The sequence below is a fragment of the Pogona vitticeps genome, chromosome 2 (genome assembly GCF_051106095.1).
Source record: "Pogona vitticeps strain Pit_001003342236 chromosome 2, PviZW2.1, whole genome shotgun sequence".
Classification (NCBI taxonomy): domain Eukaryota; kingdom Metazoa; phylum Chordata; class Lepidosauria; order Squamata; family Agamidae; genus Pogona; species Pogona vitticeps.
In genome coordinates this window covers 17,250,269-17,264,205 of record NC_135784.1, presented here as the reverse complement: position 1 = coordinate 17,264,205, position 13,937 = coordinate 17,250,269, and the positions used below count along the sequence as shown (strand labels likewise).

The following is a 13,937-nucleotide window of genomic DNA, read 5'->3' as shown; positions in this document are numbered from 1 at the left end:
TGCAACGAGAAGCAGACAATTGTTTTATTATAATTCTTTGTTTCTGACCTTTGGTTTTACAATAGGAGCATTTGTGTAATCCACACTTTTAACTTCTGATATTTCACAGTGCATTCTAGAGCAGCAATGGCGAACCTATGGCACGCATGCCACCTGTGGTATCCAGAGCCCATTCTGCCAACACGTGAGCATAAGTCGCCAGATCGCTAATCCCCCCCCCCACACGCACAGCCAAACGTGAGAAGGCAGTGGCAGCCCCAGTGCTGGCGATTCAGGAGTCAAATCTGGAGTGGGGTCTCGAGGCACCTCCATGCCGGGATTCCCCCTTCCACTGCCACTTCCGTTTCCACAGTCGAAACTTCCAGTTCGGTAGCCAGGCTGGCTTTGACTGATGGGAGATGGAGTTCAACCACTTACCAGAATTCCCCGGCTCTCTCTTAACATTTCCCAAGCGGTCGGATGACTTGTGGTCTTGCTGTGGCTCAGAAATGTGATTTAGTTCATGGTCAGTGCAGATAACATCAGGCATGGAAGGAGAGGCCACGATCCTCCAGTTCTCTTCCATGACTTCCCTGTGGAGGGCCCTTTGGTCAGGATCCAGCAGCGCCCACTCCTCCTGGGTGAAACCTACCGCCACCTCTCCAAAGGTCACTGGACACTGGATGGAAGGGGAAAAAGCATATATTTCTCACAAAAAGACGTACAAACATGAGCCAAATGATTAAATAAGATGAAATGCACTCAGATCCCTGTACATGTATGAACCAGTCTGTGAATATGGATGAATACGTTTTTCAATTTTCATTTCTCCCACATTCAAATGCATTATTTCTCAACTTCTTCCCAGATAACATCTTAAGAAATCCATGAATGTTTGGAACCTTTCCTCTAAAACATAATACAGAGAAACACGCCCCCTTCCTTCCCAGAAAGGCAAGCTGGGGAAGAAACAGTCAGGCTGCTCCCTGCCCGACCTCCTACAGATCCTTCTCTCACCTCTTCTGCTCTCACTCCATCATCAGGGAGAAGGGATGGCTCCGTACACACTGCCAGCGTCATTCCAACCCCTGCAAGAGATAGGAGTGAGGTGGAGAATCAGCTGCATGCAGCATGTCTTGGACAACAGGATTATAATCCTAAGATCAAAGTGACATCCCAACCAAAGGCAGAGGACGGCCGTTGTAAGACCGTGTGGTTTAGTGGGTCAGGTGTTGGACTGGGACTCGGGAGATGCCGTTTCTAGTCTCCCCTGAGCCATGAAAGTCACAAGGTGGCTTCTAAAGTTCTACTTCCTAAGCCTGACCCAACAAGTCGGGATGTTTTAGCAGAAGCAGAGGGATTCCAGAAGAGATGTGGAAGATCATGTACACACTGCAGGATACGAGAAACTCTAAATATCAGCAAATTATGCTGCTTAAAGCACTCTCTTGGCAATTTAATTCTGCAGGCTTCACATTGCCCACCTCTCAGTGAGTTGGACACTCCATTTACCAACCTTGGAAGGATGGAAAGCTGAGTTCGTCTGGAGTTGGCTACTTAAGCCCGTCAGTTCAAACGCAGATCATGAGCAGAGTTATGACTGCAGAACTGCAGATTAATCACTGCACCACGAAGTCAAGATTTATCCTATCCTTTTTCTGCATTTTAAATGTTCCAATGTCATTTAAGTGAAACACATCTCTTCTTATTCGCCATAATAGTCATACATCAAGAGGCTGTTTTTACGTACGAATACTTCAACTGCTGACCCTTGAAACACATTTTGTATATGGAGAAAAGTGCGGTGGTAACGCTTTCCTCCCAGTCAGAACTCGAGGAAAATTAAATGCAACCGTGGATCTCTTGAAGCTTTCCGAAAAGGAGATCTAGTTGAAAAACACCTGGCCTCCCAGCACCAGACCTTACCCAGCAAGGCGGCCCCTCCATCCCTTGCTCTGTTCTCCAGGGGAGCCTCTTCTTCTGCAGGGAAATCCAGCTGAACGTCCAGAGACAGATCTTTGACCTCAAAGAGAAACAGAAGTCTAAGATAAACAATGAAGGAGGCAAAAATCTGCATTCATGGGGTTGGAACACAGGCTGCACACGGCCACTGCAGCCACCCCTACCTTACATTTCGTTTTGTGGGTTGGGAGTGTGACAGGGACACCTGGGTCATCTGCCCTCCCTCTGGACCTGATGGAGACCCAAATAACAGGGAGGTGCAGAAAGAGAGATGGAGGTGCCAGGAAGAAGGAAGGGGATAAGAAGCAATTTCCTACCCTTGGCTGAGGGAGTGTGTTTGTGTGTGTGGAGGCTGTCAGCATTTTGTGGGAACTTGGATTAAAGGTGGAGAAGGAAGTAAGGAGAAGATTCATCATCCTCAGGAATTGGATGTTGCGTCTGAAGAGCTAGACCCCATATTTTGTGCCCTGGGGAAAAAGGCAATTTGCGAACCATCTACAACTCTGGGACCAGGGTACAATACCAGGAGGAGGTGACAAAAGAATGAGGATGTGAGAGGGGCCCATAGATCTTTGGCCTGTAAGGATCAATGACCCCCATGGAGACCACAGAGGCCAGCCAGGTACCTGGGCCCTACACCGATCCAAACGGAGGAGCTGCAGGAGGAAGCCCGATAAGGAATGCCTGTGGTGGAGGCAGTAAGGACTTCCAGGGAGAAAGGAGCCTGTGAGTGCCCACCAAGACAGGGTCTCCCTAAAGGGAAGGAACTGGCTGGAGTCAGTGCTGAAAACGAAAGCCCAGCCACAGACGATGGAGGGTTCTTGACAAAGGAAGGGAACTCAGGCATCAAACAAAGACAGAACTGGGCAGGGAGTTAGTGAAGCCAACTCTGCTTCCTGGCAGACGGTTGGGATGGAGGTAACTGACACCCAACCAATTTTTGTGCTCTCTTTTCTTCCATTCATAAAATCAAGAATAGACCCCATGGAACCAGCGGCTGAGGAGCCCCTTTCCTACCGAGAAGGCTCTCTCCTGCATTGGAGCAGCAGCAAGTTGCATGATCCTAATGAGCTTTGCCATCAACAGAAATACAATCTACCGCATTTTTCTGTTTATAAAAAACCCTGATGTATAAAAAGAACTCCACTTTTCTGACTCCATATTAGAAAGTTTGCTCTCTGCTTTCCCCGCCACTTCCAAAGCCTGAGGCTTACTAAAGTAGGGGGAAAGAAGCGATCAAAGCTTGGCAGGATCTGTTTGAGCTCTTTGCCCCTCAACTTGTTTTTGTTCTGAGTTTACTTCCATGTATAAGACGACCCTGAATTTTTAGTCTAAAGATTTTAGACAATAGTACTGTCTGCCAAATGGAAAAATATGGTACGTCTAATTTTCATGGAACACCAGGTAACTTGGCTGTGGATAAAGGCATTATAAGAGTACGTGGGGGGCTCAGAGAAAATGCTGTCTCACCTTCTCCTCTTCCTGCCTCTTCTCCTCGGCCTGACTCAGGAGGAACCCTTCGGCCAGGGCCACCGCCTGGGAACTAATCTCCACTCCACATTCCCTCAACCAGCTGGACACCTCCGGGGGAAGGATGGCCAGGAACTGCTCCAGGATCACCAGGTCCAGGATCTGAGCCTTGGTGTGCCTTTCTGGCTTCAGCCACTGACGGCAGAGACGGTGGAGTCGGCTGCAAGCTTCTCGGGGCCCTTCCGCTTCCTCGTAGGAGAACCGCCTGAAGCGCTGGCAATGTATGTCTGAGCCAACAACGTCCTCATTCAGAAAAGTGTTCATCTTCCTTCCCCAGAATTCGTCACTGCTTCGCCTCTTGATGGCAGGGAAGCCACCTGAACCTTGCTCGTCCATCTTCTCAAGCCCCACTCGTAGTCTGCAAAACCAGTACTTTTCTCTGTGAATAATACATTGAAAAATATTATTAGCAATTATTATACTACAGTATATCACATCCATGAAGAACACCTCTCGTCCCTGAAGGAAATGCAGGAAAAAGCCAAGGATAAAATGGAAGTTAGAAACTTGAGCGTCTTCCTTCCGCTGAGAGTTACACCCCACTTCTTTCTACTTCACCGAGAATCAGAAGATTGAGCATCTGCCCCCCACTTGAATAACCTCTCTTTCTACTCACATCAGGATCTCACGCAACAGTCTTTAAACTGCAATCCTGCAGTTAAGACTCTGCTCACAATACCTGAGTGGGATCCCAGCTGTTATGTTTTGTGGTCTTTCTTCCTCCCTTTTCCATATTTTGCAGGGCTGGCCCTCCCTCTAGGAAAAACAACTAAGTTCTCCAGCCTTTCTTTTCCCGTTGAGGGTCCCTGCTATCTCCTTCTTTCTCTGATTTAGAGATTATATAAAATTCCTGAAAATGTTGAATCCACATCAAAAGACTTTTAAAAAACACCTAGAAAAAAGGGGGCCCCCTGTCCTATGGACGATGAGGGGGCTCTCCACAAAAGGCAGAGGTGCGGGGTGGGGTGGGGGTTCGGGTGGGGTGGGGGGAGAGCTTGCCTTCGGCTTCAGGCAGCCCAGGATGATCTCGGGCCGTCCTCAGCCAGCCTCGCCGGGGCTCCCCTTTTTCCTCCTCCGAGTCTCCCTCCGACGACGCCACTTCTCTTCCCCCCCCCCCCGACTCGGCCTCCCCCGAAAAAGGCTCCCCTCGAAGCCTCTCCTGCCCGGGCAACCCCGCCGGAGGAAGGGAAGCGGCTCAACCCCTCACCCTCTCTTGGGGGGGGGGGCTTGGCGGGGATCCTCCTCTCGAGGAGGCGCCTCCCTCCCTCCCTCCCTCGGCCGGGCTGGGTTGGGGGGGCAGAGAGAGAGAGAGAGAGTTTGGGGTGCCCCCCACCCCAAGGGGGCTCCTCTGCCACCCTCTCCGGAGGGGGCTCGGCTTCACCCCCCAAAGGGCCAGGCAGGGAGCTCAGCTCGCCCGGGAAGGAAAACGCCGCCCAGCCGCCCCTCGAAGGAGCTCAAGCCCCCGTTTCTCTCCGGAGGCTGAAAAACCAGGGACAGGAAGTGGGGGGGGGGTCTCCTGGGAGAAGACACTTCCTCTGGAGGACTCACCGCTTCCCCTCTAGGAAGACGAACTCACTGCCTTTAACCCTTAGAGAACAGGGACAACCGGCACGCCCCCTTTCTGCCTCTCCCGCAACACCACCAAGGGAACGTCCTTCCCAACAGCATTCATTCAGTTTTGCTCCTCTGGATTTGCACCAATTCTTACCACTTTCATCACTGTTTCCAAGACCCAGCGGCAATTTGTGTGTGAAATATAATAAGCAGAATTATAAACGAAAAAAGAATTCTGTATTTTAAAAAATGTTAAAGTAATTCAATTTTCTAAGCAACACAGTCCTTATCATAAAGTTTTAATCTTATTTACGTTTCCTTTAAGATGAAGTACATGAAGTCTGGTTCTATACTTCTTCCGATGCCAGGAAAAGAGGAAGACATACTCTCGGTTATATGGAGTCCCAAAAGGAAGAGGCAATCTTTATTTAACAAGAGCTGATTGAGGCTGGTACAGTGGCCCCTTGGCTTACAGAATTAATCCGTATTAGAACGGTGGCTGCAGGTCGAAAAGTCTGTAGGCCGAGGCTCCTTTGACCTACAATGCATTGAAAACTGATTAATCCGTAACCGGCTATTTTTGTTCCATTTTGGTTTTTTTTCCGGACTGTAGGTCGATTCTCTGGCTGCAAGTCGAACCTAAATTTTGCAGCCAGAGAAGTCTGTAACTCGAAAAGTCTGTAAGTTGAGCCGTCTGTAAATCGAGGGTCCACTGTAACAAAAGTCAGGGATTGGAACTCCAGTCGAGTGACTTCAGTAAATGATAAAGATAAGTCGGAGTTAAGTCACACTGGTGATGACTCATTTTCCCCCCCAATGATTCAGACTCAACTCGGAACCCACTCTTCCCATTTGTGGGGAGTAAAAGCTTGTTTTTAATAGGGACTCAGACTTGGGGCTTGGTAACAAAGATCCACATTTAGGACTCTGGGCAAAGACATGCCAACATCCCTGAGAAAAGTCCGCTCTGGAGGTCATTAAATCACAGGATCACCAGAAGTCAGAAGTGACGTGACAGAACAAAACAACACCTATATTTGTGCTCAAGGTGGCTTTGTTGTTTAGTCGTTTAGTCATGTCCGACTCTTCGTGACCCCATGAACCAGAGTACGCCAGGCCATCCTGTCTTCCACTACCTCCCGGAGCTGGGCCAAACTCATGTTGGTGGCTTCGATGACACTGTCCAACCATCCCATCCTCTGTCGTCCCCTTCTCCTCTTGCCTTCACAATTTCCCAACATCAGGGTCTTTTCCAGGGAGTCTTCTCTTCTCATGAGATGGCCAAAGTATTGGAGCCTCAGCTTCAGGATCTGTCCTTCCAGTGAGCACTCAGGGTTGATTTCCTTTAGAATTGATAGGTTTGTTCTCCTTGCAGTCCAGGGGACTCTCAAGAGTCTCCTCCAGCACCACAATTCAAAAGCATCAATTCTTCGGCGGTCAGCTTTCTTTATGGTCCAGCTCTCACTTCTGTACATCACTACATAAAAAAACATAGCTTTGACTATTCGGACTTTTGTTGGCAAGGTGATGTCTCTGCTTTTTCAGATGCTGTCGAGGTTTGTCATCGCTTTCCTCCCAAGAAGAAGGCGTCTTTTAATTTCATGGCTGCTGTCTCCATCTGCAGTGATCGTGGAGCCCAAGAAAGTAAAATCTGTCACTACCTCCATATCTTCCCCTTCTATTTGCCAGGAGGTGATGGGACCAGTGGCCATTGTAGCGTTCAGCCCTGCCCTCACCTGTCCGTCACAGCTGAGCAGTGGAACAGCAGCCAATGAGGGGACGGAAGGTGGTGCTAAAGGGGGAGTTGCTGGGATATAAATGGGGTGGTGTGATGTAAGAGATTTGAGAGATTGAAGGATTTGTGAGAGATTAGTGAGTCTGTGGGCCTGTGAGCCAAAAAGTCAGTGAGAGAAGGGTCTGTGTGTCAGTGAGTGAGAGATATTGATTATCATCCTGTATACTTACCTGGCAGGGGAGATACCTTGATCATGATTATCAACCTGTAATTTACCTATTTTATTTTGTTGATCAAATAAACAAGTTTTAGTTTCAAATCAACACTTGTCTTCTTAAATAATTGATACTGAACTGAAGTACTGATGGCAGCAACTGAGTAGAAGAGTGAGTACCTTCTGAGCGAATAGAGGCTTCAGCGTGCCCGCTACAGCCATGATCTTAGTTTTTGTGATGTTGAGCTTCAGACCATTTTTGGCACTCTCCTCTTCCACCCTCATTACAAGGTTCCTTAATTCCTCCTCACTTTCTGCCATCAGAGTGGTATCATCTGCATATCTGAGGCTGTTGATATTTCTTCCGGCTATCTTAATTCCAGTTTGGGATTTCTCCAGTCCGGCCTTTCGCATGATGTATTCTGCATATAAGTTAAATAAGAAGGGAGACAATATACAGCCTTGTTGTACTCCTTTCCCAATTTTGAACCAATCAGTGTTTCCGTATCCAGTTCTAACTGTTGCTTCCTGTCCTACATAAATTTCTCAGAAGATAGATAATGTGGTCAGGCACTCCCATTTCTTTAAATACTTGCCATAGTTTGCTGTGGTCCACGCAGTCAAACACATTTGCATAAATGAAGCAGAAGTAGATGTTTTTCTGGAACTCTCTGGCTTTCTCCATAATCCAGGGAATGTCAGCAATTTGGTCTCGAGTTCCTCTGCCTCTTCGTAATCCAGCTTGTACTTCTGGGTGTTCTCGGTCCACATACTGTTGAAGCTTACCTTGTAGGATTTTGAGCATAACCTTGCTAGCGTGGGAAATGAGTGCAATTGTACGGTAGCTGGAGCATTCTTTGGCACTTCCCTTCTTTGGGATTGGTATGTAGACTGATCTTTTCCAGTCCTCTGGCCACCGTTGAGTTTTCCAAACTTGCTGGCATATTGAATGTAGCACCTTAACAGCGTCATCTTTTAAGAGTTTAAATAGTTCCACTGGGATGCCATCACCTCCACTGGCCTTGTTGTTAGACAAGCTTTCTAAGGCCCACATGACTTCACTCTCCAGGATGTCTGGCTCAAGGTCAGCAGCCACACTATCTGGGTTGTCCCAGATATCCAAATCTTTCTAGTATAGCTCCTCTGTGTATTCTTGCCACCTCTTCTTGATGTCTTCTGCTTCTGTGAGGTCTCTCCCATTTTTGTCCTTTATCATGTTCATCTTTGCACAAAATCTCTGGTTTTTCCTTTTCTATTCTTTTCCTCTATTTCTTTGCATTGTTCGTTTAAGAAGGCCCTCTTGTTTCTCCTTGCTATTCTTTGGAAGTCTGCATTGAATTTTCTGTAACTTTCCCTATCTCCCTTGCATTTTGTTTTCCTTCTCTTCTATGCAATTTGTAAGGCCTTGTTGGACAGCCACTTTGCTTTCTTGCATTTTTTTCTTTGGGATGGTTTTTGTTGCTGCCTCCTGTACAATGTTACGAGCCTCTATCCAAAGTTCTTCAGGCACTCTGTCTACCAAATCCAGTTCCTTAAAACTGTTCTTCACTTCCACTGTGTATTCATAAGGGATTTGGTTTAGATTTTATTTTATTTTATTTTATTTTATTTTATTTTATTTTATTTTATTTTATTTTATTTATTTATTTATTTATTTATTTATTTATTTATTTATTTATTTATTTATTTATTTATTTATTTATTTATTTATTTATTTATTTATTTATTTATTTATTTATTTAATTTATATCCCATCTATCCAGCCAACTCAGGGCCACTCTAGGCGGCTAACAATCATCAAATAATTAAAATATACATATATAAACCAGCAAATAATAAAAACTTAGAAAGATAGAAACCAAATAGAGAGGAAAAGAAAAGGAGAATCTGGGATTGTCTGGAGGAAAGGCCTGCCGAAACAGCCATGTCTTTAATTGCTTCTTAGAGATACCCAGCGAGGGAGCCCCGCAAATCCCAGGAGGTAGATTGTTCCAGAGGCGAGCAGCCACTGCCGAGATGGCCCGATTTCCTGTCTTCTCCTTCCGGGCCTCCCTTGGCGTTAGGCTCCTCAGCCTCACCTCCTGCCTCGCTCTAGTGACATGGGTAGAACTTGGTGGGAGTAGGCGTTCCGCCAGATATCAAGACCCTATAACTGACTAGCCCAGTGGTTTTTCCTACTTTCTTCAGTTTAAGCTTGAATTTTGCAATGAGAAGCTGATGATCAGAGCCACAATCAGCTCCAGGTCTTGTTTTTGCTGAGTGTCTAGAGCTTCTCCATCTTTGGCTGTAGAAAACGAAATCAATCTGATTTTGGTATTGCCCATCTGGTGATGTCCGTGTGTAGAGTGGCCTCTTGTGTTGTTGGAATAGAGTGTTTGTGATGACCAGCTTGTTTTCTTGACAAAACTCTATTAGCCTTTGTCCTACATCGTTTTGAACTCCTAGGCCAACCTCACCTGTTGTTCCTTTTATCTGTTGAGTCCTTACTTTAATATTCCAATCCCATATAATCACAAAAACATCTTTATTTGGTGTGAGTTATAGAAGGTGTTGTAAGTCCTCATAGAATTGGTCAATTTCAGCCTCTTCAATATTGGTGGTTGGTGCATAAAATTTGATTACTGTGATGTTGAAATCATTCTATTATTTTTGAGATTGCTGCATCGGACTATCCTTTCACTTCCAGGTACGTCCGCATCTGAGCGTCCTTTCGGCTTTTGCCCAACCACTTCATTAACTCTGGAGCTACTTGTACCTGTCCTCCGCTCATCCTCAGTAGCATGTTGGACGCCTTCCGACCATAGGGGCTCATCTTCCAGCATCTTTTAGCCTTTTGTTTCTTGGCAAAGATACTGGAGTGGCTTGCCAGTTCCTGCTGCAGGTGGATGACGTTTAGTCAGAACTCTCCACTATCACCTGTCCGGCTTGGGTGTCCCTGCACGGCATAGCCCATAGCTTCTCTGAGTTACTCTAGCCCCTTTGCCACGACAGTCGCAATTACTCCACTTTAAAGGATCAAGCCACTGCAGAACTCTTCAACAGTTTGCCTTCTAAGTCTTCTACTATAAAGTCTAGTGGCCATCTTTGCACTCTATCGTTTGAGATCTGCACTTTGCACATGCACCAAGGCAGCATCTTTCTTACCTTCACACACTTGGACATCTTCTCTTCTCATTCTGTTCAGTTCCTCTTTATCAAAAGTGGGCTGCTCAGCTATGCAAAGAGAGGGAGATACCAGCAGAATTTAGCCATTAAAGAAACAGGAAATTCAAAACTTATGAACGAGACAGCAAGCAATAAACAATAAACAAAACTGCATATAATCTTTCCCAATTACTTAACATTTAAAGTGCAACGAGAAGCAGACAATTCCTTTGTTACAATTATTTGGTTTTACAATAGCAGCATTTGTGTAATCCATGCATCTTTTAACTTCTGATATTTCAGAGTACACCCTAGAGCCATTTGACACAGATGGGCAAAATCCTAGAAGGATATCAAAACCCCGACTATGCCTTGTGTATGAAAAAGTTTAACTATAAAGAAAGCATCAGGGGAGAGATTCCAATAACAAGGAAACAGCCTGAATCAGGCCAAGGTGAAAGCAATACTGCTTCCCAATACTGGTTTTGGCCCTAACTCTTGAAGAAAAATTCAAGCCCCCAATACAGTGCCCTACAGAAACTAGGAGGTGGGACTGGCCATTGAAATGCAATTCCTTCCTCCAAAACTTTCTTCAAAAAAAAGGCCAAGGAAGAGGACAACATTAGATGTGTAAAAGAAAACTTTCACACTGATTCTATTCTATTCTTAGGTATGAAGGCACTGTGTGCAAACGTATAAGGCATCAAAACCATGGCTGAGACTAGAGGACTTTCTACAGTAATTCTGTTTCTTCAGTATAAACCAGATTCTATTTCTGTATTAAATAAATCCCATTCTCAGCTCAGTTCACCACATTTTAAAAGGCACTTACAGCTGTTCTATCCTTACATTTTTCTTCAAACAGGAGGGAAAAGAAATTTCTGCTTTAGCCCATCCCTCTCACCCATCCCCATAGGGATATTCTCACTGTTCCATTATGAAATTCTTCCTTTTCAAAGTGGTGCCTTGCCGGAATCCCCTAAAGAGTGGGAGACATTTGGTCTTCCAGATCCTGATGAATCACGGCTCCAACCACGTCTCCTTCTTAGCCAGGCTGGCTTTGACTGGTGGGAGATGGAGTTCAACCACTTACCAGAATTCCCCGGCTCTCTCTTAACATTTCCCAAGCGGTCGGATGACTTGTGGTCTTGCTGTGGCTCAGAAATGCAATTTTGAGACTGATGGATGCCTACCAGAGGAAGCCAGTTTTGGCTGAATATCAGAAAAAAAAACTTCTTAATCAGTAGAGCAGAACAACAATGGAAACAATTACCTTGGCCTGGGTTTAATCTGTCCTGCAAAGGTTTCCCCTCTGGCCTAGGCAGGCTCCTGGGGCAGATTCACCCCCATCCCCACCCCTGGCAACCAATTTCTTTGGGACCTTCGATCCCACCCTGGTTCCTTAGCCCAGTGGTTCCCAACCTTGGGTCCCCAGGTATTATTTTATGTGATTTCTATTCCACTTTTCCTTCAAACAGTGGTGAGGCTGGCTCCCCCCTCCCCCCTTTTTTTTATTGTCACAACCATCTTGTAGGTCAGGCTGAGAGAGGGAAATACAGAATTGCTGGCCCCAAGACTCATAGATTATTTGAGGCTAGAATTGTGTACCATCTTATCTAAGTGTATAGGTTGGCTGTAAGAGAAGACAGCGGCAAAGGATGAATTTTGATATTAGATTTCAATAAAAAGCCAAAAAAAAAAAAATTGTGGCTAAGGAGGCCTCAAAAGTGGCTGAGGCCTAGAGCTTTTTAAATTGTGGATTCTGGGATGTCTCTCACAAACCAGTTAATTAATCTTAGACAGACTTAAAGGGCTAAAAATAATCCCTGCAGGGGGATTATTTGCGGGGGGGGGGGAAGGAGGAGGTCGATATGCAGTGGCATCCAGCCAGTGTTTTTTGTTTATTTTCCCTAAATACAAGTCCACCCTCTGGATGTGTTTCCTCTCTTCACCCTGCCACCAACCAACCAGTTGATCTCATCCATACTATACCAACTAGATGTATCTTAGACACGTGCTGCCAATACAACAGATTTATTGATCTTCTAGTTGTTATTTAAATCAAAGATGTAAATCACAGATGTTTAGGATCATTCATTAAATACCATTTGATTACACGTTGTTTTGTGTTTTTATTCACTTTAAAAATATTATTTGATTACTTACTGTATTTATTCTCTATACATTTTTAACTCTTTCCTATTCTCTCTAGCATTCCAACTTTCCAATCTCTGCCTTAACTTTCTGGTATACTAACCAAGTAGACAAATTTTGTGCAGCAGTTGTAGCCTGCCACAGTGACTTGATAACATAGTGAACCTCTCTCCCCGGTTGTGGACAATTCTAGCATAAATTCTGACATGAGTTGTATGCACCTTGGGATGTATTGCTCTTTATAATGTATGTTGCATACTTTGTGTTGTTTTGTATTGTTCAACTTATTTGGTGTTGGACTTTGACCATAATACATACATTCATTCATTAATTCATATAGCATATGTTTCAAAATCACATTTAATCTGTCATATATGGTTCATCTGACAATTTCTGGCATGGAAAGCTATTTTAAACTTACTAGAGAACAAAGTTGTAACTCTCACATCGTATGACACACAGCTATTATTTGTTTCCAAATTAAATATGAAGATTAAATATGAAGTATATTAAACACACACACACACACAAAATATCCTGGGCTTGTAGGGTTTGCATATTCATCAGTTTAAAATGTGGCTGAACTACAAGCAAGTAGTGGAGTGGAGAGATGAAAGGAAAATAGAAAGAGAGGGAAAATGGCTGACAAATCAATCATGGGAACCTGGGCCATTTTAGGCAATTCTTTCCATCTGCCTGTCATACCACTACTTCATTAAAAATGTCACAAAATTTTTATAACATTAATGGTAGGACACATAGCTATCTGGTAATGCTTATAGCTTAGAACAGGCAAACATTCTATAGAATCAGTATTTATTTTATTTATTTATTTATTTATTTATTTATTTGTTTATTTATTTATTTATTTATTTATTTATTTATTTATTTATTTATTTATTTATTTATTTATTTATTTATTCATCTAGACCGAAGTCTGGGCAGCTAACAATAATACATAAAAGTATTAGTAGTATTAGTAGTAAATGTATTAGTATTAGTAGTAAATAAAGCAATCTGATAGTTTATGTCTTGGTTAAGGATGCCCACAGAGGCAAATCTCAGGCTTTGAGGATATTATTTTGGATGGAGGAGCTTAAGACTTTTAAAAATGATCATTATTGTCCCATTTTTGTTTGTTTGTTTGTTTGATCCATACCACTTCTGTACAAAACATCACACACAGGCAACCATTTCTGCCATGCCGTGTTACAAATACAGAGGTTTTGCTAAAGCTAGAGGGAGTGAAAAAGGTGGAAACTGCAGCCTTTTTATAAAAATTATACTTCCTTTAAAAAATCCAGTTAGTGTGGCCTGAGGAATTCTGTTAGTTGTGGTAAAAAAAAAAAAGGTAATATTTCCTTCCCGAAAACACTGGGCAATCCTGTTTCTTTGGTGCCTGATGGCAATATGGGAGAACTTGATGATACCTCATGAACAGGCAGAAAGGAGTTGGAGAGAAGCAAGACCAGTGAAACCTTCCTATTGCTGAGAGAAAGAGGTTAGTGAGTGGGGGAGAATGATGAGGGAGGAGAGAGGCAAGCTAGCCAAAGAGAGAAAGGGGGAGATGGACCAACCCTTCAGAGATGGCTTTTGGCAGGACCCCGGTGGGTCAGTTGTCTTTATTGGAGCCCACAGGGGTAATTGCACATCTCTAGATGTCTG

At 44.3% G+C, this 13,937-nt stretch overlaps 1 protein-coding gene and 1 long non-coding RNA gene across 7 annotated transcripts in view; one reads left to right on the top strand and one right to left on the bottom strand.

Annotated features, from left to right (window-relative positions):
* The window catches only part of LOC110071305 (uncharacterized), a 204,317-nt gene extending 199,902 nt beyond the window's left edge, over positions 1–4,415 (bottom strand). For 2 of the 6 annotated variants that reach the window (XM_078388032.1, XM_078388034.1), the window contains exons 1-4: positions 3,412–4,395; positions 1,906–2,002; positions 997–1,067; positions 442–658 (exon numbers count right to left, since the gene is read on the bottom strand). In XM_078388032.1, the coding sequence (XP_078244158.1) occupies positions 442–658; positions 997–1,067; positions 1,906–2,002; positions 3,412–3,912 (886 nt within the window). In that variant the 5' untranslated portion in view covers positions 3,913–4,395. Of the gene's footprint in view, positions 1–417; positions 659–996; positions 1,068–1,905; positions 2,003–3,411 lie in introns of all 6 variants that reach the window. The other 4 variants (XM_078388031.1, XM_078388033.1, XM_078388041.1 and 1 more) reach the window with 3 other exon arrangements.
* The window catches only part of LOC144587482 (uncharacterized), a 117,572-nt gene that overhangs the window by 23,079 nt on the left and 80,556 nt on the right, over positions 1–13,937 (top strand). The gene's annotated exons all lie outside the window — the stretch shown is intronic.